At 49.2% G+C, this 26801-nt stretch overlaps 1 protein-coding gene across 1 annotated transcript; it reads right to left on the minus strand.

Annotated features, from left to right (window-relative positions):
- Window positions 1–26144, minus strand: TWIST2 (twist family bHLH transcription factor 2). The gene is made up of 2 exons (XM_056496641.1): window positions 24950–26144; window positions 1–804 (listed from the first exon to the last, which is right to left on the minus strand). Exon 1 carries the CDS (start codon window positions 25459–25461, stop codon window positions 24979–24981), a length of 483 nt encoding a protein of 160 aa, XP_056352616.1. The 5' UTR covers window positions 25462–26144; the 3' UTR covers window positions 1–804; window positions 24950–24978.
- Window positions 26145–26801: the final 657 nt, after the last annotated feature.

A 26801-nucleotide genomic window follows, 5' to 3' on the forward strand; every position in this document is an offset into this window, starting at 1 on the left:
GCTGCATGACATCTTTATTTTTACTGGCAAGAGAAGCAGTATACACAGCGACATTGCAGTCTCTTAGCTCGTTAAAAATATCTCAATAAATAAAACAAATAAGCAACATATACATTGGAACAGAAAATGAAAACAAAAAAAAAAAAAAAAATTGAAAAAAAATAAAAACAAGTGGGAAGGGGATGAGCGGTAGCAAATCATGGAGCAATAAGGGAGAGGTGGCAGAGTGTGGAGGGCAGTCTGTAATCCAGGCTGTACTTGAAACAAAACATGCAGGGAGCTGGGGGCATGGTGGATTTTCTTCCTTCTTCTCCTATTTTTGCTGAGAGCCTTGGTCCAGTTTTGCCATGACTGTACAAGAAATCAGGTTTGGAATTTAAAAAAAAAAAAAAAGAAGAAGAAGAAGAATACAGCTAAGGGGAAATAAAACTCGAACCCAAAGATGCCTCCTAAACGTGTTCCTGAATTAAGATTTTTCTCCAGAAGAAAATAAAAAAATTAAAAAAATTAGCGATAAAACACCAAACGCACAGACAGACAGACACGAAATCCCAACAACAATGAACAACCAGGAATGTTGCTTCTCCTCTCTTTGGTCAGTCGTTTTGGGGAGAGATGCTGCAAAGTCTCAGCCCCTTCTCTTCGGTGCTGTTTTGCTGCTCAGTCTAAAATGCTCCACAAGAGTTCAGAGCAAGGGAGGTCAAGAGGGGTCTTTTGGACCAGTTTTCTTGAGGTTTTTAAGGTTTCAGAAGCTACAAACTTGGATATATTCCAATTCCACGTCAGTCGCAGACACTGGACAGTCTGGAGAGAAGGAAAGAAAAAACAAGAAAAGAGAAGAAAAATAAATACACTGAATGCAGGACATCTTTCTGAGATAGGTTGTGTGGGAAGGGCCTTTTCCCTACAAATCCAGGCTGTGCTTCATCACCATGTGTTGAATCCTGGCCCTGGCTCCAGCAGTGTGGAGTTAATCCAGGCTCTGGGCAAAACCCAGTGTGCCAGGAGCAAGTGGAAGCTCTTGGAATTCCTTGGGCTTTTGGATAGACAGCCTAAATTCAGAGTCTGGTAATGTCACAGACTGGTTTGCACTGGAGTTTAAAATGGTAAATCCATAGGCAGGAGCAATGTATCCATGAAAAAATCACTGAATCCCAGAATGGTTTGGGTTAGGGAGGACCTGAAAGCTCACCTTATTCCTCCCCTCTGCCTGGGCAGGGACACCTTCCACTATCCCAAGTTGCTCCAGCCTGGTGTGGAACACTTCCTGGAGCTGGGTAAATTCTGTGGGACAAACTTCGTGACCCAGCAGTGCCCATGGGATCCCCCCATCCTGCTTGGGGCAGGGATGGCTTTGCAAGCAAGGTGCTGTTCCTTGTACTCAGCAAAGCCACCTCAGCTCAGATATCAAAAAGCAGATATAATTACTTCCTCCCACCGAGGAAAGCTTCCATTTAGCTAATTTCCTTTCCTTTCCCTCTCCAAGTTATTAATTATCTAATTATGACCACATTCTGCAGGAGCTCGGGGACTTGTCAGGCTGCCCAGGACCACTTAGGAAAGCTCTACCTCTCCCATGGTGGTTTGGGGATGCCCACGTCTGGCAGATGACAGGCTGACCCTTTTCCCATTCAGGGAGGGCTCCAGGAAAGGAAAATAAAATCCAGGGAGGAGGAAGATACCACAAAGCAATTTGCTGATTTATTTTCTTTTTTCGTAGTATTTTTTCCAGTGAGCAGAAGAAAGGGGTGGAGGGTGGTCACACAAGGTTTTGCTGTGCCCTGCTCTTCTCTGAATGTGGCTGACATGAAAAAAAGGTAAAAACCAGATAAAAAGCTGGTCTGATTCCAGGGATTTTTTTTAAATCCCACCCAGGAGCAGAGAGCTCAGCACAAAGCTTCTCCCAGAGCAGAGCTGACATCTTTAACCTGGCTGAGACCCCTGCTCTGGCTGCTGCTGCCCTGAGGCCTCTCCTTCCCACTGGTTCTTTCTGGTTCTCCAGCTGGACAACTGGGAATTTCACAGGCTGATTTTCTTCCCTGTTTACAGTGAGGGGATGGTGATGGCCCTACCCTATGGATTGTGGATTTTCCAGAGCTCTGGAATGTCTCTGCCACATTCCATCCCATGCTAGCTCCACGGAGATGGCTTGGCTCTTTTTGAGGTGCCTTTTGACCCAAACTGTGCTGCAATTCTGTGAGATTACACTCTGAAATCACACTCTGGAATTAGTCTCTGAAATCAGACTCTGGAATTTCTCTCCAGAATCAGACCCTGAATCTGGCTTGTCATGCTCGTGTCAGCAGCCTGGCCCCTGCTTGCTGCACTTCTGCTGCTGCAGGGGGAAGGAAGGGCTGAGCAAGGGGGAAGATGCCCCCAAAACCCTCTGTGGGCCATCCAAGCTGGCCTTGCACGCCTCCAGGGATGGCAGCTGCTTTCTCCAGGGATTCCTGGGGGGTTCCCAGGCACAGGGCCCAGCTTCCTCTGCCTGATCCATTTTTCCCTGCTTTAGGAGCATCTCCCAGCTCCACCAGGAGCATTCCCCAGCCCAGCATGGATGTCACAGAGAGTGGATGGAAGGTGGCAGCAGGAGCAAGGCCCTGGTTGCAGGAAATTTCATAACAGGTCCCCCAGGCCTTTGTTTATATAGGATTGGGGTGTTTGGTTACAAAAGGATTGAAATAATTTCCATGATGTGGCTGAGAGTGCAAATGAAATGTGAAATGCTGGGAAACTGTTGGCGTTTGTTTGGGTTTTTTGGTTTTGGTGGGTTTTACTGTTTTGTTTTGGTTTTGGTTTTGGTTTTTTTCAAAAAAAGGTAGCTTTTCCAACTTCTTTTAAAGTTGAGGGTGCAGAAAAAAGGCTCTACCCTCAGGGCCTTTTTTGTTTTCTCCCCCTTCATCCCAGGCACATTTTAGGGTGAATGGGGAAGGAGAAATCCCATGAGGAGTTGCTTCTTCTCAGAGGTAAGGCCTGAATAAGATGGGACAAAGCAAACACATGAAGGTGAGGAAAATGTGCATTCATAGTACCCCAGAACAGTTTGGGTTGGAAGGGATCATAAAGTTCATCCAGTTCCACCCCTGCCATGGGCAGGGACATCTTCCACTATCCCAGGCTGCCCCCAAACTCTGTCCTTAAGCTCTTCCAAGGATCCAGGGGCAGCCACAGCTTCTCTGGGCACCCTGTGCCAGGGCCTCAGAGTGAGGGATATTCTTCCTCACTGAATCTCTCCTCTTTTTAGTGTAAAAATTTATTCTGGAATAGAAGTAACTTCAAGTAATGCTCGGTTACAGCACAAAAAGAGATGCTCCTGCTTCTAGAAAATCCCTAAAATCCCTCCCTGAGCTCAGGAGCCATCATTCCCAACTGTTTTGGGAATAACTCCTCTGAAAAGTCCCATGGCACAGATCAATCAAAATATCCATGGTCAGGTTTTCACACTTTCCCTCCCAGCATTGCACGGGTGTGATCTGCTCAAAGACCTCCTGAAACTTTTGCTGCTTGAGTTCAAAATTTTCCATGCCCAATGCTGATTCCTCTTTCTTGCCATTGTTTTTGTTTTCTGGGCAAAAAAAACACCCTGGCCCAGCTGTCTCAGGGTATGGGGAGAGTAGGAAGCAGCCGTGCTCCAAAATTTCTGATGGCATCCCCATGACTGGGAGGATCACTGCTGAAGGGATGCTCCCAAATTATTTCATGCAGTTCTCAGCTATGTGTGGAGCCAAAATTTATGGTAGCCACTTCACAGAGAGGTTTGGGCTGGAAGGGAACCTTAAAGCTCATCCCATTCCATGAGCAGGGACACCTTCCATCAGGCCAGGTTGCTCAGAGCCCCCCATCCAATCTGGCCTTGTTTAAATTTAAATCACTCAAATTCGTTTAAATTTAAGTTTGCTAAATTTAAATATAAACCTCCTTCAATTCAAGCCTGTCCTTGTTTAAATGTAAAACCTTTTCATTATTTGGATGGTAAAAAAAAAAAGTGCCACAAAAGAGCAGAATTCCCTCAATTTTTGGGGGTGTTTCCCACCACAAAAGGCTAAATCCAGCAGAAATCTCTTGATTTTTGGGGTGTTACCAGGAAAGGAGAATCCCAGCAGAAATCCCTTGATTTCCATAAGCCAGGAAAGGAGGGAGTCCTGGAAAAAAACAGCAGGACCAAGCTGCAAGGCTTCAGAAGGGAGGAAGCTGAGAAAGGAATTCAGGAATAATTGTGTCTGTTTGAGGGGGTGGAGAGAGGGCCAAGATCAGATCTAATGCCGTGGGTAGGGACAGACTGAAACCAGAGCCCCTGGCTCTGCTAAGAGCCCTTATCAACCACCCCTCCTGAAGACTCCCAGATGAAGGGAAAGCCACAGTTATGTGCATCTCACAGCTGGGGAGCTGCCTCAAAACACATCCCTGGCACAGGTCCTTTCCTGAGCCACGGGGCCCCCCAGGACTCCTCCTCACCCATGCAAAACCCTCTCTCTGATTCGCCCCAGCCTCTCCACAGCTTGGGGGATTTATCTCTCTGCAGCTGCTCGGAGGTGAAACGTCCTCCCTGCATCCTGCAGCTCCCCAGTTTGTAACCAGGAGCACTCTGATGGTGATGTGGTACGAGAAAATGGAGATTCAAGCCTTTTCTCCTCCCCCTGAAGCTGTTTCTCCCTGTCCAGGGCCAGGCCCATGGTTTGCTGACACCTTGCTGTCCGGGGAAAACTGAGGATCCTGGCTCTGCTCCCAGCCATAGGAGCAGGATGGAGCACAGCCACGGGGCTGGGGACTGGACAGAGAGCTCCTCACTCGTGGCTGAAACAAATTTGGGGCAGTTGTGAGTGCTCCTCTTGCACATTGCTGGAAACTACTCTGTAATTTTGCTTTAAATATTTTTTTTCCCCCTCACACTGCTGCAGAAAGGGTTATTGGTGCCCACAGAATTCCAGAATGGTTTGGGTTGGAAGAGACCTTAAAGCCCATCTCATTTCACCCCTTGCCATGGGCACAGACACCTTCCACTATCCCAGGTTGTTCCAAGCCCCAAAGTCCAACGTGGCCTTGGAGAGGAAGAACCCATCGAGAAGAAGAGAGGGATGCTCACCAAGGAGAGGAATTAAATGGTTTCTGCCTGTGGGCTCAACAACTTCCCATGGAAAAACTTGTCCTTTGGAGCCCAAAACACCTAGAAAGAGCCAATTCTTCAACACTTGAGGTCGTAGCCCAGCTAGAATCAGTCTTGTGGGCCTGTGCTCACCACAGGGAGGAGAAGGGAATGCTGAAAAGCATTTTGCTGCTGGGATACTCAGAGTTGCCCTGCTAGGTTCTGCCTCCCTGCAGCAAAATTTGGGCAGTCAGGAATGTTTGCTCCAAGGTGCTGTGTCCCTCCTTTGCCAGAAAGTTAAAACAAATATAAAAACAGTTTTAAACCAACATTAAAAAAAAAAAAAAAAGAGCTTTAAACAGCAAAGGCGCATTTCCTGCAGCCCTGCACTCCTCCACAGGCTGAGCGGGGCTGGTGGCAGCTGGAGGAGGAGGAGGAGGCAGGTTTGTGGGAGCCCCTTGTTAAAACCTTGGCAGCACATCACTGGAATGGCAGCTCGGAACTGCTGAGGGGCGGAAGCCACTAATGAGCAGTCGGAGCAGGGAAAAGCAGCGCTGCTGCTGCTGCCGCCCCGGTGTTTGGGAATCTGGGAGAACCACCGGAGCTGCGTGGCTGCCCCGTGGGTGGCTCGGGGCAACAAGCACTGGGCGACACCAGCGGCATCTCCTGAGCCAGGGATGGGGGCAGAGAAGGGGCAGGAGGTGCCCGCCAGCTCCGGGGAAATACCCAGGGCTGGGGAGGAGAGCTTGCCCAGACTCAGATGTGTCCCTAGAAAGCGGCTCTGAGCCTCACGCCAAGGGAGAGAGCAGCCACATCCCACCTTCCTCTGCCTCCTGAGTTCCAGAGGGGCTCCAGCTGCCAGAGCACCTGCAATGCCGGGCAGGCACTGCCTGAAATGCACCCCCAAAAGGGGCTGAAGCCGTGGGAATGGGTGGAAATCGGGGCAGAAGGGTGGAGTTGTCACAGGTGGCCCATCCCCTTCTGCCGAGATGCTCACAATGACCCTGCACAGACACAACTCACAGCCCCAGGAGGAAATTAATTAAATTAAATTTAATTTAGGACAAAGCTGGCAGTCACTGGGATGTGGTCCCTGGTCCCTGTCTGCCTCTGCAGGGACAAACAGAACTGAGATACGAACCGGGCTGTGAGAACACCCTCCTGCCTCCACCCCGTTTTAGGACAGCAGATATTATTGGCCAAAGGAAAACCTTTCCTCCTCCCACGGGCACTCCTGCCAAAATAATACAAATTCTAGGAAAGACACCTTCTCTAAAAATAAACATATACATCTGTGGCTTTCTTCTTTTTCCAAGGGAACTCTGTTGGCCTGGCCAGCTCAACCAGCAGCTCCTCTGCTCTCACAGTTTTCCTGTATGCAGCTGCAGCTCCCAAACCTCAGCAGCAGCAGCATCCCTGTGGGATTTTCCTGCCCCACGGATGAGACTTTTCCTACCCATTTCCCCACTTTATCTGTCCTTGCATAGATTAAATATTTTGGGAGTGAGTCTGGCTGTACCTGTGGCTAAGCACGAGGAGGAGCAGCCTCAGTTTGTTTCATCAGTGCTGCACAAAGGCTCTGTGGTAACCTCCACTCCTAGGAGTAAATCAGGGGAAGGATGACAACCATCCATTACGACTGACTCAGCTGTGTGGATTAATGCCAGTGGAATTAATAACAAACCCCCCCTGTTTTAAAAGCATCTAGGGCTTAAACTCCTTCTTTCAAATAAAATAATAATGAAAACAAATAAGCAAAAAAAAAAAAAAAAAAAAAAAAAAAAAAAAAAAAATTGGGGCCACCCACTAAAAAGCAGAGACATAAAAATCCACGGAATTCTGGGGTTTCTGGGAACAATCCACGGGACAGGTACGACTGCCCCGGGAACTCGGGGTGCTTTTTCATGTCCCTGACAAATAGCAGCTGAAACACCTGCGGGCCAGATGTGCACAGCTGTACGTGTGCTGCCCATCAATCCTCGGCTCCCTCCCCGCTCCAGATGCTGGCCCTCGCAAGCACAGCTTGGAAGGCCAGGCTGGAGCGAGGGAACTGCGAGCCCAGGCATTTCCCTCCTCCCAGGAGTCTGCTCCGCACGCAAAGCCCAGCCCTCAGAGTCCCCCTGGCCTGCACGGTGCACATCTGGGGCTGAGACTCTCAGGAGAAATCTGGGGAGAGACACTGGCATCCCAAAACTGTGGATTTTTAATGTCCCTGCATGAGTGAGCTGGTGGGGGAGGCACCACGCCCTCTACATTTCAGACCCTAAAAAACATCAACACCAGCCTTGGAACTGGTGTATTCTGGTGTTTATCCAGAGTTTTGCCATCTCTCCATAGGCACATATGTAGAGGTTTTTAGATATTCCTGCAAAAAAAAAAAAAAAAAAAAAGTACTTGTGCCTACAACTCTGGGAAGCAAAATCTTGCCTGCCTTGAGTTAGCCTTGGAGATGATTGCTGAAAAAAGATCCTTGGCATTTGGAGTAGGAATGAAGCTGTGTTCGCTCCTCAAAACTGCCAGAGGGATGATGGGGCAGCTTCCCTGAAGCATGGGTGGATTTAATCCTGGTTTTGCACTCATGGATCTTCACAGGGCACCACAAAAAGCTCCCAGTGGGAAGAAGCCAGGAAGATTCCCCATCTCCTTGCCTGCTGTGCTCAGTGCCCAGGTGTTGGACTCCCATCCCAGGTGACATTCCCAGAGGTCTGCAGGAGAAAGGATGCTACTCTGGCATCTTCCCCCCACTATAAGGCACACCCTGAAGGTTCCTGAATTCCTCAATCCCAGTTCCCTGGTCCCATGCTCGATGTTTCCCACATGGCAGGTGCTGTTCCTTGTTCCTCGATAGCCACCCAGGCTCTGAGCAGTGGAGGTGATTCAATCCCAGGCCTCTGGGGAGGGATTGTACCCGGCCAGGTCTCCATCTGGGATTCATCAGCACGGCTTCCTTGAAGTCAAGGGGCCAAATTCTCACTTGGAATAAACCAGTTTAATCCTGCTGCAGTCAATAAAGCCCCTCTGATCTTTTTTTTTATGGCAAGAATCGCTCAACTCTTTAAAAAACCTGGGGTTAGAGGGTGTTGCCCTCATGAAGAGGGAGTTATATTTTATATGACAAGCAATGCTGCCGGGTTAGGAAGGAGTCCTTGGCCATTCTGGATTTCGTGGGGCTGGGGTGAGTCAGTGGGATTGCTTTCGGCACCCTGGGAATGGTGACAGTGACTCGGAATTTGAATAGATGCGATAGCCTGCCTTGCTTTGCATTCCTTATCTCTTCCTGCCCCGGGGCTCTTTCTCCCCCTTTTCCTTGGCCTGGCAGCTCCATCAGCGCGGCACAAAATCCGCCCGGGGTCCCACACCTCTCCTTGGTCCCACGTTTCTTCCAGCCCTTAATGTGAGTAGCACACAGTACAGCTGTTTTCCTAAACTTTACAGCTGCTGCCTTCCATGTGGTTAGCTTTGCCCATGCGTAGAATCATAGAATATCCCCTTTAAACCAGGTTTAAAAACCCTTAAACCAGGCTTCTTAAACCAAGCCATCTGGATTTCAACCTTTACTGAGTCCATTCCCTGCCCTGGTGTTTATAATCAGCTCTGCCCCTCTCTTTCCTCTTCCTCCTCCTCCTCTCCTTGCCAACCTCTTCCCAAGGCTGCCTCTGCTTCCTTGGGGCGCCTTGTGCAGGGCCAGGAGCTGGAGTGCCTGTGAATCTCCCTGGGGGCTGGTCAGGGTGGGGATGCTTTCACTTTGTTTCTGTGGGCTTGGATGCTGCAGCATCCTCCAGCAGCGTGGTCAGCGCATCCCCCCGGTCCCTGACGGGGCTCTGAGCATCCGTCAATCATTTTTCCAAGACTCCCAGGAGCAGCATCAGTGCCTCGAACCTGGCATGGGGCTGGCCAGCTGCTTTATGGGCTTCCCTGAAATTGCTCCGCGGGTCGTGCCGGGCAGGCGAACCGCGGGGAGCAGCACAGGGAGCCAGATCTTACTCACAACCTCTCTAGCTCCCAGCCTGGATAGCGCTTCCCAACCCTCTGCTCTGCTCCAAAAGCCTCCACTCCCATAAATGAGCACCAGAGGGGTTTAATTCTCAGTGCGGTGACTGAATAGCGAGTTCTAAAATCTTGTTTTATTCTTCTTGCTGTCTGCGCCGCTGCTCCGTGTTCCTTCCCTATCAGTAAATTATCCCCTTCAGGGCTCCCATGTCACCTTTTCATCGCACTCCTGGATTTTATGGCTTCACGAGAGGTAAAACAAACGTATCACTCCCTCGCTGCTGTTTTCCAGAGGGGAACAAGCAGCCTGGCTCCAGCAAGGAGGAATTTTCGGAGGAGGAAGAGCGCGGAGACGGGATCTCGGTGCTGGAGGAGCGGGCAGACCGGCTGGCCGTGTCTGGCCGAGGATGTCACCGATGTTTAGAGCCGAAAGGAGCTGCTGGCCCCGCTGGCCCGGCTGCCCTTCAGCACAGGCTCTGCTGGCTCACAGCAGCCCAGCCGGCGACTCCCGGGAACATGATTTGTGTGCGGCACGCACCCAGCAGCCTAGGGAAAGAAAAGCCCTGGAAAATCGGTTTCCACGGTCTTTCCAGCCTGTCGTGCCGCAAAAGGGCTGATGTGTGTCCTCCTGTCTGCAGTTGTCAGGTTTCTGGGTTTGGGTGATTAACCGAACGGGTTAAGCGGCCGCTTTCAGGCAGGAGCGCGGCTGACTCAGCTGGCTGCTCTTGTTTAGCTTTGCCAGCTGCAAAAGCTGGACCAGTCCAGCCCTCGGCGAGTGACCCCTGCGAGGTCCCCGCTGGGATAACAACCTGTGGCACTGATGCAATCCCCGCCCTGGGGGGAGCAGCAGGAGCTGTCTCCCCGCAGCATCCCCAAACAAAGGCTCTGCGCTGGGGTTTGGCAGCGCTGCTCCCCTCTGGTGCCGCAGCGGGCAGAGCTGAGCCCAGCTGCCCCTCCTGGGAGCCGGGGCTTGCTCGGAAGTTGCTGATGGGCTTCTCTGCTCGGGAGTCTCAAAATGCTTTGGGTTGGGAGGGACCTTCAAAGGTCATCTGATCCGACACCTTCCTCTAATCCAGGTTGTTCCAAGCCCCGCCCAAACCGGCCTTGGATGTTTCCAGGGGCGAAGGGAGCCTCTGGTTGATGCTGAGCAGCTTTTCTGCTCTGTTCAACTGAGTTTTTCACAGGGTTTATGTTTGCAGCACAAGATGTTTAAGTTTGGTGTTCTCCAGGTTAAGCCAGCATGTGTGAAGGGAGGGAGGCTGGGTGTTACATGTGGTGACTGAAATGGGGCTTTAGAGGCTTATTGGGGAATCAGACAGGGAGAGAATAGGGAAGCTTGGATCTGTCTCTGTCTAGAGAAATGCTTCTGCACACAACACACAGGTCATCTGTAATCCCAGATTCAATTAAATATCTGTCTGGGTGTGGAGGATGTCTGGGATGACTTAATGTAAGAACTTTTCACTCCTCTGTGTGCTTTTAACCCATTAAAAATGCTTTGGTTTTCTTTTTAAATTACTAGTTGCTGCTCTTACGCAGGCACAGATGGGCCTCATCATACCATAAAATCACAGGATGGTTTGGGCCAGAAGGGACCTTAAACCTCATCTTGTTCTACCCCCTGCCACGGGCAGGGACACTCTGCTGCCCCAGGCTGCTCCAAGACCCATCCAGCCTGGCCTTGGACACCTCCAGGGATGGGGAAGATCTGTATCTGCGTGTGCACTGCACGTTTCGCTCTAACACAGCCCTTGCCCACCAGCAAGTAGCAGTGTGAATAACACACATTCAGATTAAAGGCTCCCTAAAAGCAGCAGTGATTGAAATCAGCACCAATAAATGACTATTTTCCCTGGAGGAGGCAGAAGAAGTGCAAGTGCTGGGCCACGCTCCCCTCCTGGAAGTGCACGGATGCACCCGACAGGAAACTTAACCTGACATCCCACACGGTTTGGCTGAACGAAGTGATCTCTGCCCTCTCCATACTTATTTATATTTTCAGTTGACTGCATAATCTGGCCCTCCAGAAAGTCCCTTCAGGAGGTCACGCAGCTGAAATAATAGCTAATGAATTTGTAAAAAATTATTTCAGACTTATTAAATGCTTTCTTCCTTCCCTTCCAAGTGTTTGCATGCTGCTCCCAAACTAGGTAGGGCTGGAATAAGGAGGCTGCCAGGACTGTGCCAGCTCCAGAGACTTAAGGAGAACTGCTGGCATTGCTTTTCCTTCCAGAGATATCCTCATTCTGCTCCCATCTCCTCACTTGGCTGTTCCACCTCTGCTTTCAGGATGGCCTCAAGTCCAGGGGACGAGGCTCTTGGACTTCTCCAGTGTTGCACCATCCAAATGATTCCCATCTCTGCTCCATTAATCATGGATTGGTTTGGGTTGGAAAGGGCCTTAAAGACCTTTGAGTGTGAAAAGATCTGAGTTTATTCCTTTTAGTGCCTGGTTACACAAGCCAGGCTCTGACTGAAGGAACTGGTGATTTGTATCTGCTCTGAGGGGATCTGCTCCCTTTTTCCATCCTCCTGTGTGCACAGGCTGGGCACAAGTGCCTGAATTTTTGGGGGCTCACTGCCTCGCCCCCTGATGACATCCAGCCAAGTCATCTAGTTGGCTGAGCAAGGGAATGCCTGTGGGATTTTCCTTCCCTGGAAAAGGAGCTGAGGCCAAGTCCAGGGATCTGACATGGACACAGCCCAGGACATGTGGGGACATCTCAGAACCAACTTGTGCCTTCACCTGGACTTCTAGATGTGTATTCCAAATGCTGCTTCATCCTTATTTATGCTGCTCTAGTGTGTTAGGGATTTTAGTTTTTTCCAGGAGATCCAAAGAGTAACTAAACAATAAAGGCTGCTGGATATGAGTTTAGGCTGGAATTCTCAAAAGGATCAAGAAAACTTAGTATCTTTCAGAAAACTGCCAGCTCTGGAGGAGCCTTAAATCTCCTTGGCTTCAGTCTGCTCATCATCGACTCCAACAGATTATTAACTTAATTAATCAGTTAATGTCGCATTTTTATTAGGGTAAATTTCCAGCCTTTGGGTTTTAGGTGGAAAAGTTTGAGCACATAATCTTTGAGTTCTAAACTAGCAAAAAAAGAGCTTAAAATGCATTTTCTGGAATCCTGTCTCAGTTCTTGTCTGATTAGGGCTGGAAATTGCCTTGGAATAGGGAGGAACTAGAGGGAAATTACTCCAAGAGGTATTTGGGCCTGAATTATCCATCAGCACTACTCAGGCAGTTTTCCCTGCCCTGAGTTTTACATCTGTGTGCTGACCAGAATGGCGACTTTTATTTTTGTTTGAACATCCCCATCCCTACAAAAACCTCTGGTGGCTTGTGAGCCACAGCTCTGCTGATTTAAGTCACGCCTAAACATCGGAGGCCAGGCTGATTTATGCTGGAACTGCTTGCTCCTCAGCTTTCCCTTTAGTCAGTGGGGTTGTTGGGACTCTCCAGCCCCCCTTGGTCACTTTGCAGGATCCTGCTGGAAGCAGAGGCCTTGGGATGGCCCTGGCCCAAGTGACCTCCTCGGGATCCTGGTGCAGAATTCTCCTGGTGGTACCCTGAGATCAGCAGATGCTGGCCTTTCTCTCAACTCCCACTCAGTGCCTCAAATCCCAGGGAAAGCTCTCCTTCCGCTGCTACACCCTCTGCTTTGAAGACAAAAGATGATTCAACAAGATATTTGAAAGGGGGGGGGGTGGGTTGGGGGTTGGATGGTTCAGCTGCCTTCCAAAACTCACAGGGCTTTCCAAAGCTGGAATTAGGATGTTTCCAAAGCTGGAATCAGGACATTTCCATGCACAGCCTCACCCTCTCCAGAGCTGCCCTGGCACTGGTGCACAGCAAGACCTGTAGCAAAGCTAATTCTGCCTGCAATTCTTCTCCCAGCCTTTCCCTAGTTAGGCTGGGATGTCCTTTGTCTCCCAAAAGCCCCAGACACCAGCCTGTGGATAAATTATTTGGGATTGTGAGGGATGTGATGAGCCTATGCAGCACCAAGGAGAGCCTGGGTGCACCAAGTGGGTGCCTGTGCAACCAGAGTCTCACTATTGGTCTGAGCTGTATTTTATTTCATCCATGGCAAAGCCTCTCTGTGCTTGTTTGGGAAGTTATTCCCTGCCTTTGCTGCCTGGAGCAGATCCCAGAGAGCAGCACAGCCTGCTCTCTTCATTATCTGCCCCACTAATACCTCTTCTTTATTTTTCCCCTCCCTCCTTGGGTCACTTGATTTGGGTCACTTTATTCTCAGTGCTGACCCCATGGCAGGGTTTTCCAGCTCTGTTGCTTCTGTGACTCAGGAGGGAGGTTTTGCTCTCATTTATTAGTTTTTCTGGCCAGAATACAAGAGGTTAAACACTTCAGAGAAGCTTATTCTGCATTTACAGCTGAGGTAGGTTTCTAAATCAACAGTAGGTCGTGCATTGGAGTGACTCACAGAGCTGCTTAACCTTTTTCCTTCCGTTTTTGTCCCTCTCCAGATCGGAGGTGCAGCAACATCTGCAATTCAGATCTCTGAAATGAGAAGCTGTGGAAGGAACATAAAGGGCTGAATGCAAATCCAGCCTGGTGGCATGTGAGTCCCTTCTCTCTGCTGGCAAGGTCCTGCCTGCTGGGGAGGTGGCAAGGTGCATTAATATTTGCTTTCTGCAGGGGAAACTGAGGCACCATCCACCAGCCAAAATTGCAGGGCAAGGTGGTTTTAGGGCATAGGTCTGTAGAGTTACAGACCCCCCTTCTTCCTTGGCAGCAAAGCAGGCCTGAGACATTTCTCCTCCCAAATCACAGCCAAGCCCCTGCATTTCTCTACCCAGCAGCACTTAGCCACTCTCTTCTAAGGAACCCATGGAATCTCCCAGATTCTGCAGCTTGTCCCTCTTCTCTCCCTGCCCCAGGATGTTCAAGATGGTCCTGCCATCTCTCCTGGGCAGATTTCAGGGCTCTCAGCTGGGTCTGAGGTGCTGCAGGAGCCCCGTGGGCACAGCATCTCCCCAGGGTCCAGCTGCTTCTCATGCACCCCAACCTTCAGATTTTTAAGGAATCCAGTCCCTCAGAAAAGGGCAGATGCTTTCTGTGGGTGCCAGCAGATTTGGAGGATGCTTGTCCTGCAGGATTAGGGCTGACCTGGGAGGCCTGAGGGTTTTTTCCCCTTGTGTTTAGGCCACAGATTGCCTTGCCAGCTCTATTTTTCCCTTGCCAGCGGTTTTTCCCTCATGAAAGGACTGCGCTGCCTGACCCTCTTTAAGAGTCATCTCTTAAAATTTGGGTTGTTTATTGAAGTGGCTGTTCATAAAGGAATGGAATAGACCTGTGCTTTTTATGTTTGGAGCTAATTTTAAATCTCCTTTTAAGAAAAAAACAGTGCAGGGTTAATCACATACTCAAGAAAACACAGCAGAGAAATGAGATTTTTGTGGTATTTTTTTTAAAAAAGAGATTTTCTATCAGAAAGGCAGCTGTGACTGCAAGGTGGAAGCACCTCTGCTGCCACACTCTGACCTTAAATTAAACAACCTGTGAGCCTGCTCTCCTGATGATCACTGACGTGGGATGTGCAAAACTCAGTTCCTCCTTTTCTCGGGCAGTGACACAGCTCCTGGCTGCTCCCAGATATTCCACGTGCTCCCTGTTGGATGCACAGGAGATGTTCCCCTTGGATGCAACCCCAACCCCACCTGATTCTGTATTTAATGCAGTTTGCCCTGCCCTCTAGTGCCAGCAGGTGCTGAGTCAGCAGCTCCTGCGGTTTTCCACCTTTTCCACCTCCCAGCCTGGGAATCTGCTGCTGCTGGGGCTGCCAGGGTGGGGAGAGATGAAGAAATCCAGAAATGTTTGTGCATGTGTGGGGGGAGCGGGTACCTCAGTTCAGCTTTGCTTGGAAGGACCTTTTGGAGATGCTTGCAAGGGAAATGAGCTTTGTGAGGGAAATGGGAATACACGTGGCAGGCCAGGAGGTCGTTTCAGCAATGAGCTTAAAACAAAACCTCCAAGCCTGGGAAAAGCTTGGAGATGCAGGGGATGGGGTAACACACCTGGAGATGGACATCTTGCTTTTCTCTTGAAGGAAAGGGGGCATAATTTTCTGTTTAAGAAGACATCTGAGAGCCTTTTGTCAGTCTCTCTGCTGGGAGGGGAGGCTCCCAGGGTCTGCAGGCACATCAGAGCTCCCCAAATCTCCTCCTCGCACCCTCCATCTGCTGGGACCCTCCTGCTATCTTGAAGACCCCAGCAGAGCAAGGCTTTAGGGTTTGGAGTGCAGAAACACCCTTTGGTGCTGGCTGCTGGGCTATGTGCCCCTCCAGCCGGGCTTTTGCACAATTTCCTGGGTTATTTCAAGCTGTGGGGAAGGTCCAGCCGTGCGTGGGAGGGGCAGGCAGGGCTTTGGTGCGCAAGCAAAAATGGAAAAACAGCCTTGGGTAAGTCTCCTCCTCCCCTGTTCCCTCATCTTGGATCCCAAATTGGGGAAGGGCCGGGGGGAACACCAGAACAACACCCCGAGCCTGAGAGGCGACCCCTGGTTTGGCTGCGCTGCTGCCAGCGGGGCTGTCAGGGTGGGTTTGTTTCTTTAAGGTGTCTCCCAGAGGGAGGATCAGCCAAATGCAATGTGGCAGCTCTGGTAACTCCTCTTGGCTTTCAGCACAGCCCTTGCTGATCACACAACTTGCTAGTGAAGAAGGTACAGCTGTCCAGGCCTTGGCAGGCGTCCCCACCCTCCGCTCGCTGCCAAATCCTCGCTCGGTTTTTTTATAAAAATTCTTAAGTTTCCTAAGAGAATGGAAATGGAGCTGCCTCATCTGCCTGCCAGCCCCATCCAATGCCTCCTGGACCTGCTGGAGTAAAGCCTGGTGTCCCTGCAGCCCTCCATGGTGCTGGGATGCTGGCAGCCAGGGAGAGGCACAGCCCAGATTTCAGGGCTCCTGTCCTGCTCAGAGGGGCTGGGGGGAACCCAAGGTTAAGGGCTGGGGTGCCAGCAGTGCCTGCACACGGCAGGAGCTGAGATTTGGCATTCCTGGCTCAGGCATTCCCAGCTCACATGGACCTCTGGGAGAAGGGAAACAGGTGGGAGTGGAGGGAAAAGCAAGCTTGCCACGGGGCCAGCAGCTCTCCTGAGTTCTTCCCTGCTTGTGCCGAGGCTGCAGGCTGGAAGTGCCTCACCATCCCTGTTTGCACCTCCATGGAGCACCTCCAAACACCCAGGTCCCAAATTGTCCCAGCAGCCAGACCCCCTGAAAAGCTTTAGGCATTGATTCCTGGCCCAGGCTCCCTGTAACAGCTCCAGGAAACCTTCACCTTCTCTTCTCCCTCTTTCAGAAACGACCCAACCCCCCCGGTTTTGGAATATTTTACCTCGTGTGCAATTTTAAGAACACAGAGAGCTACAGAGAAGCTGCAAGGCAGCCTGAGCAATGCAGAGGATGAGTAATTCAAGGCAGGGGGGGAGCCTATGGATTTCCTCTCCAGAAAGAGCTTTTGGATCTTCAAGCAATAAAAACGTGGCTGTAGCTGTGTGAGAGGCTGTGCAGTAGCATTTCAGGGAAAGATTAAGGAAAAACAGCACTGAGGGGGAAAAAAATACATTTCACAGCTGGTGAAATGATGGCATTAGGAAATAGCTCTGAACGTGCTCTAAACAGAAGGTTTATTTTCTGGAGGAGCAGGGATGAGTGGGAAGATCTAAAAATTGTCCTTAGGACTTGTACATGTACCTCGGGCATTGCAGTGGGCATGAAAACCTCACTAATTGCAGCAGAAAACGAGCCTGTGATGCATATATGAGAACAGCAAACCAGTATGAAAAAGGGGGAAGAGATTTGCAGACCGTTGTATTTAAGGCCAGGCGTTTTTCTCTCTGATTCTGACACAATTATTGTGAAAAATCATATGATCCCACTAATAAATTCTGACATTATTAGCCTGAGAAATCTTAAGATTCCATGAGTCTGCACAACTAAGGAATAGCTACAATTTTCAAAGCCGTGTCTGTTTCCCTCGGCAACTTTATAATATTTTCCTTTTCCCATTCGTTGAGAGTGAAAGTATTGCCTGGTTTACAAAATAACAGCGCTAAGGAGGAAAACTTCCTGATTAACTCAGTCTGATCGAAAATCAGCGTGTTTTGAGTTCCCAGTTCCATACCCTCAGCCCTCTGGGCACATGGCATTGCCCTGGGAGTGTCTGGAATTGTATTTTTGGTGTGACAGGATCTTTTTGAGGTGCTTTCCACTACCAATTTCCCTGGCATGAACAGCGAGAGCGGCGGTGAGCTATTCCTTTGCGCGCATTTTAACACCAAATATTGATCATTAGGCTGTTCGATTTTAAAGTTTCCAAGGGAATCACTGGAAAGGGATCTCTGATCTCCCCTGTTCTGAACCGATTTAAACAGTTCAGAAGCCTGAACCTCTTTTTAGTCCCAAAACCCAAGTGCAAACTCAACACATCGCGATGGAGGCGAGAACACGGCCGCTCCGCTCCCTTCCAACGGCAATCATTTCAGCCCCATCTGATATAAAATAGATTATTTAGTGCTGGCAATCCCAGGAATCTCTTAAACATCCCCTTTTGTGGCCAGGGATGAAAAAACCCTTGTAAAATGTCGGGTTGTACCGTGCACAAACCCCTATGGAGCTGGAAGGGAGATTTGGAGATCGCGGGGCCGCGCCTGGAGCGTTGCACTCGCAATTGCTGCAGCAAAAAGGGCTTGGTGCTATGAGAAATTTCCTGGGCTCATCAGGAAAAAGAATTCATCAAAATAAATTAAAATATGCAGGATAGCCATCTTATCCAGTGTGCAAAAATGCAAGTTAATATGCTTTGGGCAGAGTGCTTTTATAAAAAAAACGGTGTTATCTCGTCCGGCCTGTTTTAATCATGTGGGTTTATGCCTTGGTTTCTCACTGGGAAATTTCCCTGGTATTTTTAGATGCACTGCAATGGGTGAAAATTCTCTGGTTCCATGCAGAGGCTCAATTCCTGCCACCCATCCACTGATGGGGAAGCTCACCTGTGTGTTTGGGGGAAGAAAGACTCTAACTCACAAGAAATGGCACAAAAGTGCCTGTGGGATGAATTCTGAGGGGTTACACATGGAGGTGGTGCTGGGCATCCCCGTGGGATACACATGAGAGGGGCAGGGAGGCAGGTGCTCAGCTGGGACAAACTGAAAACCTATTTTCCCCATCCAAACCCCTTTGTTTAATGGGTTGTTAATAAATTTCATGGCTTATTTGGGGTGGGTTTTTTGTGCTGCAAGGCAAGCGTGGTTCTGACACCATCCGTGGGTGATGGTGGGCCCAGGCGGGTTTGTGCGAAGGATTAAATTAGAAACTCCTTTCTTATCCTCAACAAGATGGTTTATCTTCAGTTACCAATTCCAAGTTGTTTGCTGGGAAGCATTTCCCTGTTCACCTTCCTCTTGAGTCCACGATTTTATTTTTTTTTTTGCTCCTCACATTTCTGAGTTCCCCGTTTCAGACAGGAATTCTGCCTAAGGAGCCGCATCACATGGAGAAATTTTACTGGGATGTGCATAAAATTTGCCATAAGGATCAGCCTGAAATGTGCATTTTTGTGTCTCTGAGAGGTTAATTTTGTTGATGAGTTTGGTTTTGGGGCCACTGGATGTGGATGCCTTGGGAAACCCCCCAGCCACCCAAACACTGTTTTTTCTATGAAAGCTTCTCCATCGCTCCATTCCACCCTACCCAGTTTTCCAAGCTGGATTAACTAATTATTTTTAATAGGAGGCTCAGCTGTGATTCCCCTATTTCAGCAGAGCAATTGGGTTTATTTACATTTAAGCACAAACATATGATTTTTAAAGGAGGCCTGAACAGCTAAAACCGAGGGCATAATCAGATAAATCACTGCACAAGGATTTTTGGTAGCTAAACTCACCCAAAACCCAACTGGTGCATTTTAAAGCGTGTGTTTGGCAGGTCTAACATCTCTTAAGGGAATGCTTCTTGGGGGTGGCAGCTAACAAGGCAAAACTATCTTATTAGGAACTCAATTAAAGCTAGGCCAGGCTTACTGGACCTCTTCCAGTAAATATATATCAAGCTGAATCCATAGACAGACATCTGTCTCTTCTCTCGCCCCCACCTCCTCCTTTTTCTGTTTTCCAAGCTGTGGTTGAAAGGTGGAGAGGAGATGGGAGGAAGAGGAGGGACTGTGGCTCATCGCAGAGTGCAGGGCACAAGGATTATTTTCTGTTTTGGTGTCTGACCACTTTTGTGTCTGGGGTAGAGTGAATCCACCTCAATACCATCCCTTGCTGAAATACAGGTGTAAAAAAAAATTAAAAATCCCAAATCACATAATTATAACAGAGAGAAGTTGGATCCAAGTGGATCCAAGCCCCTGGGCACTGCCACACACCCCCTGGCCACCAGTTTGGGATTGAAGAATCCATGCTGCTTTTCCTGTTATCGTTCTGGAGTATTAGATCAACACACCCTTTCCACCCAAAAGGCTCAGGCACAGGGAGAGCCTCCTGGACAAGTCAGGGAACAAATCCGGGGAACTCAGGGATCTAATGGCCACTTTGAGCCCTCTGTTGCCAGCAGGGCTCAGGAGCTGTTGTCTATAATTTAACATTTTTAGGGAAGTAGTAGCCAAACCTCCCTGTCCTGTTTGCACCCTCCTCCTGCAAGGAGCCTGTCTCCAAATTCCTGATGCTGCTTCCCTTGATGAGATAGAGAAAGACTAATTTTTTTTTTTCCTCTCTCATTCCCAAGGGAAAACCCTCGTTATTGCTAAACACTGAAAACCCTGGGCTCTGGGTGGCAGATCACAGATAAAATTCAGAGAGGGGTCCTCTATTTTACCCCCAAATCCCCACTCTAAGGCAGTAGGAGGACAAGGACTCCTTGGGGCTGGGGGGACTGGCTGGGCCTGGTGTGGAAGTGGATAAAGGGATGGCTCTGAGGGCAAGGGCTGCCTCTCCTTGATTTATGGGCTGGCTGAGTTAATTTGCTCTTTGTGTGTGATTAGTTGTTGCTGCTGAGTGGTCATCTTCCACAACTACAAATCTAATTAATGCCAAGTTGGTTTGGTGTTTTGTTGTTGGTTTTTGTTTTTTGTTGGTTTTTTTTTTTTTTTTTTTTTTTAATCCCTGGCAAATATTTCTACTGTTTTAATTCTTGAGAACTTATCCTTAATTAGTACGAGTCTGCTAATGTACAGCTGGATGGTCTCCTGGTTTTCCTCACTTCCAAATTTGTGTGAAGAAGGGAACCAGGAGATGTGGTGACTTTTTGAGCAGCCCACTGAGGTGTCTGGTGGGATCAGCAGCTTCCAAGGAGCAATCTGCTTTTTCTTCCCCCTTTCCAGATTTTCTGCAAAAGCTGGGAAAAGGGGTGAAGAAGCTCCCTGGAATACCTGCTTTTCCCACCCGGCTGAAATTCCCCGACAGCGTTTCCAGCTCGCTTTGTGTTTGGGGGTTCTGGTACCGCTCCTTTCCATGTTCCTGGCTTTGTCAAACCCTTCCTGCAGCTCCCCAGCAAGACATAAATTCTGGAGGTTTTGGGCTCGGAGGTTTCAAAGTCGTGCTGAAGCACATGGAAATGATTCTCAGGGCTATGGCTATAAAAATAATTATATTGCCGGGGGAAAGAGTGGCATGGAATGTCCCCAAAAGAGATCTCAGCGGTGGTTACAGGATCTGTCCCAGCTCTGCAAGAGCCCGCTGTGATCTCCAGGGCTCATTTATCACTGCTACCTATAACTGCAGGAAATATGCCCCCAAAAAAGCACCGTAGGAAGGAATGTGAGGGGAGGCTGCTCGCGAGAAGCGTTTCAGTCTCTCCCATTGTTTTAATGAGGATGCATTGGAAATTAGGGCTGCTCTTCAGAGCTGAGCGGCGTGAGGATGACTAATTCGGAGACAAATTAGGTCTACTTAGCCGAAATGTCTGCCTCGATTGCTCCCTTAATGACCCTTCAACGCACATCTCTCCCGATAGGACTTTTACCGCAGCTCTGCCTCCAGCAGATTAAGTAATAACATGTTTTTACCGCTTTTCTAAGCGCTCCTTCGGACCCGATCCAGCATTTTCCCTGCGCCACGAGTGTCTCCAGCTCTTTTTGATGGGTAATTCATTTATCTGAGTCTAGCCCCTGGCAGATTTGTCTCTTTGCGTGTCTCCTTCTCCGGAGCATTTCCCTTGCACCCTCTTTTTCAAAGATCCCTGAGCCTGAGCGTTTTTTGGCTGACTGCAGCGTGCTTGGTGTCTGCTGGGTAACAGATTTATCCTTTCCCAAGGAAAGACACGAACGTAAACAGAGGATCCAAAATGCATTTTGCTGGGCTTTTTAAATGCACTGAGATGAAATCCTCACCCCTCCCCGCCGCTACGAGGCTATTAATGTAAATACCAAACTTTACAATCCTTCCTGTCAAGGAAACTTATTTACATTTTTTGAAGGATGCGTATGAAAAAATGGGGCTTTTGGGACAAGAAAGGGCTTCGTTCCAGTGTCACTACACCCCCAGTTAACTGTGCTGCTCTCAGACACTATAGAATTAGGTTTTGTTCCCAGGGCCAGCAGAGATAACATCTGTTTGCTTCTTTAAGGAGAAAATGAAATAGGATGCTGGTGTTTCATACTGGAAACAGCCCTGCAAGTCTGAAGGGGCGATGGGCTGAGGGCTGTGGATCAAACACCCACCCTAAACGTGGCTTCTTCAGCATGGAAAAGGTGGGAAAAGGTGGGAAAGGTGGGAAAAGGTGGGAAAAGTGGTTCCCAGCGCCAGTGCTGGACCAGGGGAGGCGAAGGAGTGAGTGGGAAGGAGCAGCAGACTGGTCACACTGATGCAGGCTCAGGGCTGCATTATCCTTTACACTTTGCTGCTGGTCCTGCCATTCTGCCTGGACAGGTTGCTTTTCTTTTTCCCCTTGCTAAAAGGAGTATCACCAAACGTGCTGTCTTTCCCCCCTGTTTGTTCTTTTCAGTTTAGAGCCTGTGGAGCGTTCTGAAAGCAAAAGGGAAAGGTGGCTGCAAGGGGACTGGCACAGGTGCCGGTGGTGAGGATGGGGAGGTTTTTTGGGGGAGAAAAGCTCGGCTGAAAAATCTTGCTGCAGTCCTAGAGGTGCAAAAGCTGCGCCTGTTTCTCCTGTGACTCCCAGAGTCAGTTGTCTGGAATTCCGTGGAGCAGAACAGGAAAAGCTCTTGTGGCCAGGCGAGCGAGCAGCAGAGACCTGCTGGTGTTTGCGGGGGCCAGGTGGCATTTTCCCAGTTCCCAAGGCTCTGATTTTCTAATCAAACAGCTCCTCTGATTTCTGTTTTGCTTGCAGCCAGAGGGCAATGAGCGTCCCCCCAAGGAGAAAACCTTTCCTTGCTTCTCTCTCCCCGAAACCTTGGGGTAAGGGAGGATGGCAGCCCAGCCTCAGCGGTGCTCACCCCGTATTTGCAGTTCCTACTCCCTAGGAAAGGCAGGCTCGGATCCCAAACCCACACAGCCATTTCTTACGGATTTTTTGTCCATCAAGGCAGCCCAGGCTGCTCCCCTCTTACCCATAAAAAGTTCCACCACCCAACTAAATTTGCCTGTTTTCAGATGTTTCCTGAGGACCGTGTTGTAGTTTTATTTTTTATTTTCTGGCAGCCGTAATTTCTGTCGCCATAAACGGTAGAATTTGACACCACACCGCACCAGGCCATTTGTCAACAACCTTTTCAACAGTCCAACCACACGCGTGTTCCTGCACAACGCAGGCACAGGGAAAGGGGGAAAGTTTGGGATTTTCCTCTGCAAGACCCATCTTGGAGCGCTGGGTGGGAGGTTGCATTGCGGCAATGGCGCCGAATTCTGATTTGTTCCAAATCAAGCCAAAATGTGCCGGGGTTTGATTCTGCATGATTTTTTCTGTTATATCCTCACATTTTTTGGAGGATAGTGACAATCTGAGCACCTACCTATAAAGTCTGCCTCGTCAGAGAAATGTTAATAATAATTTAATCAACATGGGGTGCAAAAGACAGTTTTAAAAAGGCAGGTTTTACCCCATGTGCTAGGAGAGGTTGTGTATTCGATAACAGATTTCCAACCATCCTTGGCTAATGGCAACACATCATTTGGGAAACAACAGAATCAATGCATTGTTCCAGCCCAGCACTTTCCTATTCAGCCAATCTAAACTGCTGAAGAAATATGTGTTCGGGACATTTTACATCTGGTTTTGACAAGAAGCCTGGGTTTTTCAGTGTTCTTTTTTTTTTTTTTTTTTTTTTTTTAATCTGTTTGCTCCAGTTTTTTAGCTAGATTAGCATGGGAAAAGGCTCTCTGTTTTATAAACTGTGGGTTTAGCTTTTGAAAAACCCACTCAGTTTTGAATTTTTGCAATTGAAATTGGGGCACAACGTGCAAAATAGAAGAATGCAAGCAATGGCGATAAACCCGCTCAACAGCAGTGTTACCTCTGTAAATAAAGCTAAACAACAGGCAGCTCATGCAATGGGTAGAATAACCAATTTTGAGACTTTTTTTCATAATTTAGGGAACCACTAGAAGATCTTAATTCCACCACCAAAGTGCAAATTCCAAACCATTTCAGGATGCAAGTGAAATATTTACATCTAAAATGGTTTTTAGTCTGTTTTACACCACTAGTAAGTCCCAGTTTCCCATTTTTTAGCTTTTTGAACTGAAGCACTGCAGTTGCATCAAGTTTTTGCCTGGTTCTGTATTTTATTTATCCAAACAGGCTGTTCATTGCTGACTGAACAAAGATGGATTTGCCTCTTTAAACAAGCCTGACCAATGAGCTGGGATAAACTTTCCTCTTCAACTCTGCACATGATGAAATTATTTCATTTTTAAATCTCAAGGGTGGCGGGGAAAAATGTCCCTTCAGAGTGTTTGCTTGGTGGAATGGGTTTGTGGGCTCTGTTTTATGTAGGGAGCCCCAGACAGAGCCCGGCCAGACCCAAACTCCGGCTGACACAACACAGAGCTGCTCCGCTTAATTAGCTGGAGATGAGGGTGTTATTAAAAGGCTTTTTTCCTCCCTCCTTTCTCACTGTTTATTCCTCCCTTCCCAAATATTACAAAGGCAGCTGAAGAGGAAGTCATTTTCTGCTCATGGAAAGTGACAAGGAAGGGTTTGGTGAGGAGAGTAAATAAGAAACTGCGCCTAACGCCAGCCGCTGCTTTACCGTCACTTTGGGGAAGGGAAACTGGACAAACCCAAAAATTTAGCAGAGTTTCTCCTGCTTCTGTTTGCTTTTTGCTGTGTGAGGGGGAAGGGGCACAGCCCACGAGTGCAGCCGACATCTGCTGCTCGTTTCTTTTAAGAGAAACACAACCTGGGGCGAACCCGTCACCGAGCCCCGCGTGGGTCCTGCCAAGCCCCCGGCCCCCCAGCTGGGAGGGGATGTGGCCACCACGGGGCTCAGCACTGGGGTCTTTGGGGTGCAGACACCCTCGGAGTGGGGCAGCAGCTGTTTTGGATCCCCTTGTCAGCCTGTTGTGGCCATCACCTTTTCCTCTCTGAGCCCTTCTCTGAAGCAGTGCTTTCTGGCAAATCTCACGCAGTGACGGTTTCCCCTCTGTCCCTCATCATCCAGCTCTCAACACCAGCCCACTCTTACTCCCCATTCCCACAGAGTAAAAGCATGCTGATTATTATTTTCCCCCCAGATCCCCCCCAGATTTGGGGCATATCTCATTTTTTCCTTCCTGGAAGCTCCATTTATTTGAATTTCTGCTGGTGTGGGGAGAGCGGGAAGAACTGGACGTGCCTACGCTGCCCTCCAGGTCGGCGACCCCAAACCCCCCAGCATCCCCAGCATTCCACAAAGGGCAAAGGGAAGGAAACAGACCCAGAGCATCATCCAGCAGAAGAGAAACGGGTACCTACCCCTTGGGCTGGCCCGGCCCGGGCGGTGGCTAGTGGGAGGCCGACATGGACCACGCTCCCTCCATCCTCCAGACGGAGAAGGCATAACTGAGCCGCTCGTGAGCCACGTAACTGCAGCTCGTCATCTTACTGTCCATCTCGTCGCTCTGTAGCACCTGGTAGAGGAAGTCTATGTACCGAGCCGCCAGCTTCAGCGTCTGGATTTTACTCAGTTTGTCAGAGGGCAGCGTGGGGATGATTTTCCTCAGGGCGGCGAAAGCTTCGTTGAGCGACTGAGTCCTCTGCCTCTCTCTGACGTTGGCCAGGATCCTCTGGCTCTGCAGTTCTTCGTAAGATTGGGAGCTGGGACTGGACTTCTTCCCCCTCTTCCCTGGGTTGGGGCTGCCATCTTCGCTGGACTTCTTACTGTATCTTCTCTTCCTGCCAAATCTCTTTGGCTGCCTTTCCAGCTCCTCTTCACTGGTCCCCAAGCTATCCACAGGGGAAACAGGAGAACTGGAGCTTTCTTCCATGCTTTCTGCAAGAAGGGGAGGGGAAGAGCCTTTCCCCCCCTCCTTATGTTATGTGAGTGTGTGTGTGTCTTAAATGTGCTTTAAATTCCTGAGACAGATCCTTTGGAAAAACAGGAGGACTCTTTTTTTCTTTTTTTTTTTTCCCTTTTTTTTTTCTTTTTTTTTTTTTTTTTTTTTTTTTTTTTGCTGACCAAACGTTTTCCAGGTTGCTTGAAGGGCTCTTATTTCAAGGACCGAGGTTGTGTAAAAAAGTTGAGGTCTTGGAGAGAGGAAGTTATTCTAACTTTTTGGAAACTTTAGCTGAGCTCAGTTGCTAAATAGTTGTCAGAAGTGAGGGAGGTGCGGGGCTCCCTCCTGATTGGCCGGCCAGGTCGGTGGGAGGAAGGCTTTTCCCCTGCTAAACTTTCACAGTTTTATGTTACACTTAACTAAAATCTTGGGAATGCACCTCGAATCAAAGATAGCTGGCGAACGCCACCCCCCACTCCCGGGGATGCTGGATTTGCAGCACCCCGCCAGGACACCCCCTTGCACCCACTCTGGGGGTTTTGGGGTGCCCAGGGTCCCGTTCCCAGCTCCGTGGCCGGGCTGCAGAGATCCCGTGCCCAGATTGGGGTGTGGAGGCAGCGAGCCCTCCACGCATGAGAGCGTGCCCCGTTTCCATGGAATGGGGCTCGATTTTCCAGCCCCCACACTGCAGGGGATGGGATGGGGACCTGCCTCCCCATCCCACAGGGTGACCCCAGGGTGGCAGAACTTCCTGGGCCATGCTAAGCTGTGGGAATGGTAGAGATTTGGGGGCAGAGGGGCTAAACCCCTGCTTGTGGGGGGCATGGGAAAAACTTCTCCTGGACAAACCCAAAATACCGACCAGCTGGAAAGCAGCTAATAGCTCGTGGAAAAACCCATGGAGAGGACCCTGGAGAGGCAACACTGGCCATGCATTGCCGTTTTCTCCCCACTTTCCCCCCTTCCATTAAATGCTAAACAGCGCATTTTAGGGAATCAGCAGCCAAGGTAGGTGGGAGGACACTTTTTCCTCCTCCAGAGTATCCTGCTGCTGAATTCGTGGTATCCCAGCACACAAAAACTGTGATAGCAGAATTTTTGATCTATCTAACAGAAGACAGCAGGTCTCTTTTTTCCTCTCCATCATGCTGTGGGGGGAAATGTGGGAAAGCTCTGCTTGCTTCTGTGGAGCTAAGGCAGAGAAAAATCTGATTTGGACCTCTGATTTCAGTCACAGCCCAAATTGCAGGAACAGATGCATTCCTGAGCGGCAAAGATCATGTTTTCAATACAGAGCAGGGAAATAAAATAGAATAATAATAATAATAATA

This window comes from Oenanthe melanoleuca, chromosome 7 (genome assembly GCF_029582105.1).
Source record: "Oenanthe melanoleuca isolate GR-GAL-2019-014 chromosome 7, OMel1.0, whole genome shotgun sequence".
NCBI classification, from domain to species: Eukaryota; Metazoa; Chordata; class Aves; order Passeriformes; family Muscicapidae; genus Oenanthe; species Oenanthe melanoleuca.

Excerpts from the sequence above, each read along its gene's own strand:
- TWIST2 (XM_056496641.1), bottom strand. The coding sequence starts at position 25,461 with ATGGAAGAAAGCTCCAGTTCTCCTGTTTCCCCTGTGGATAGCTTGGGG.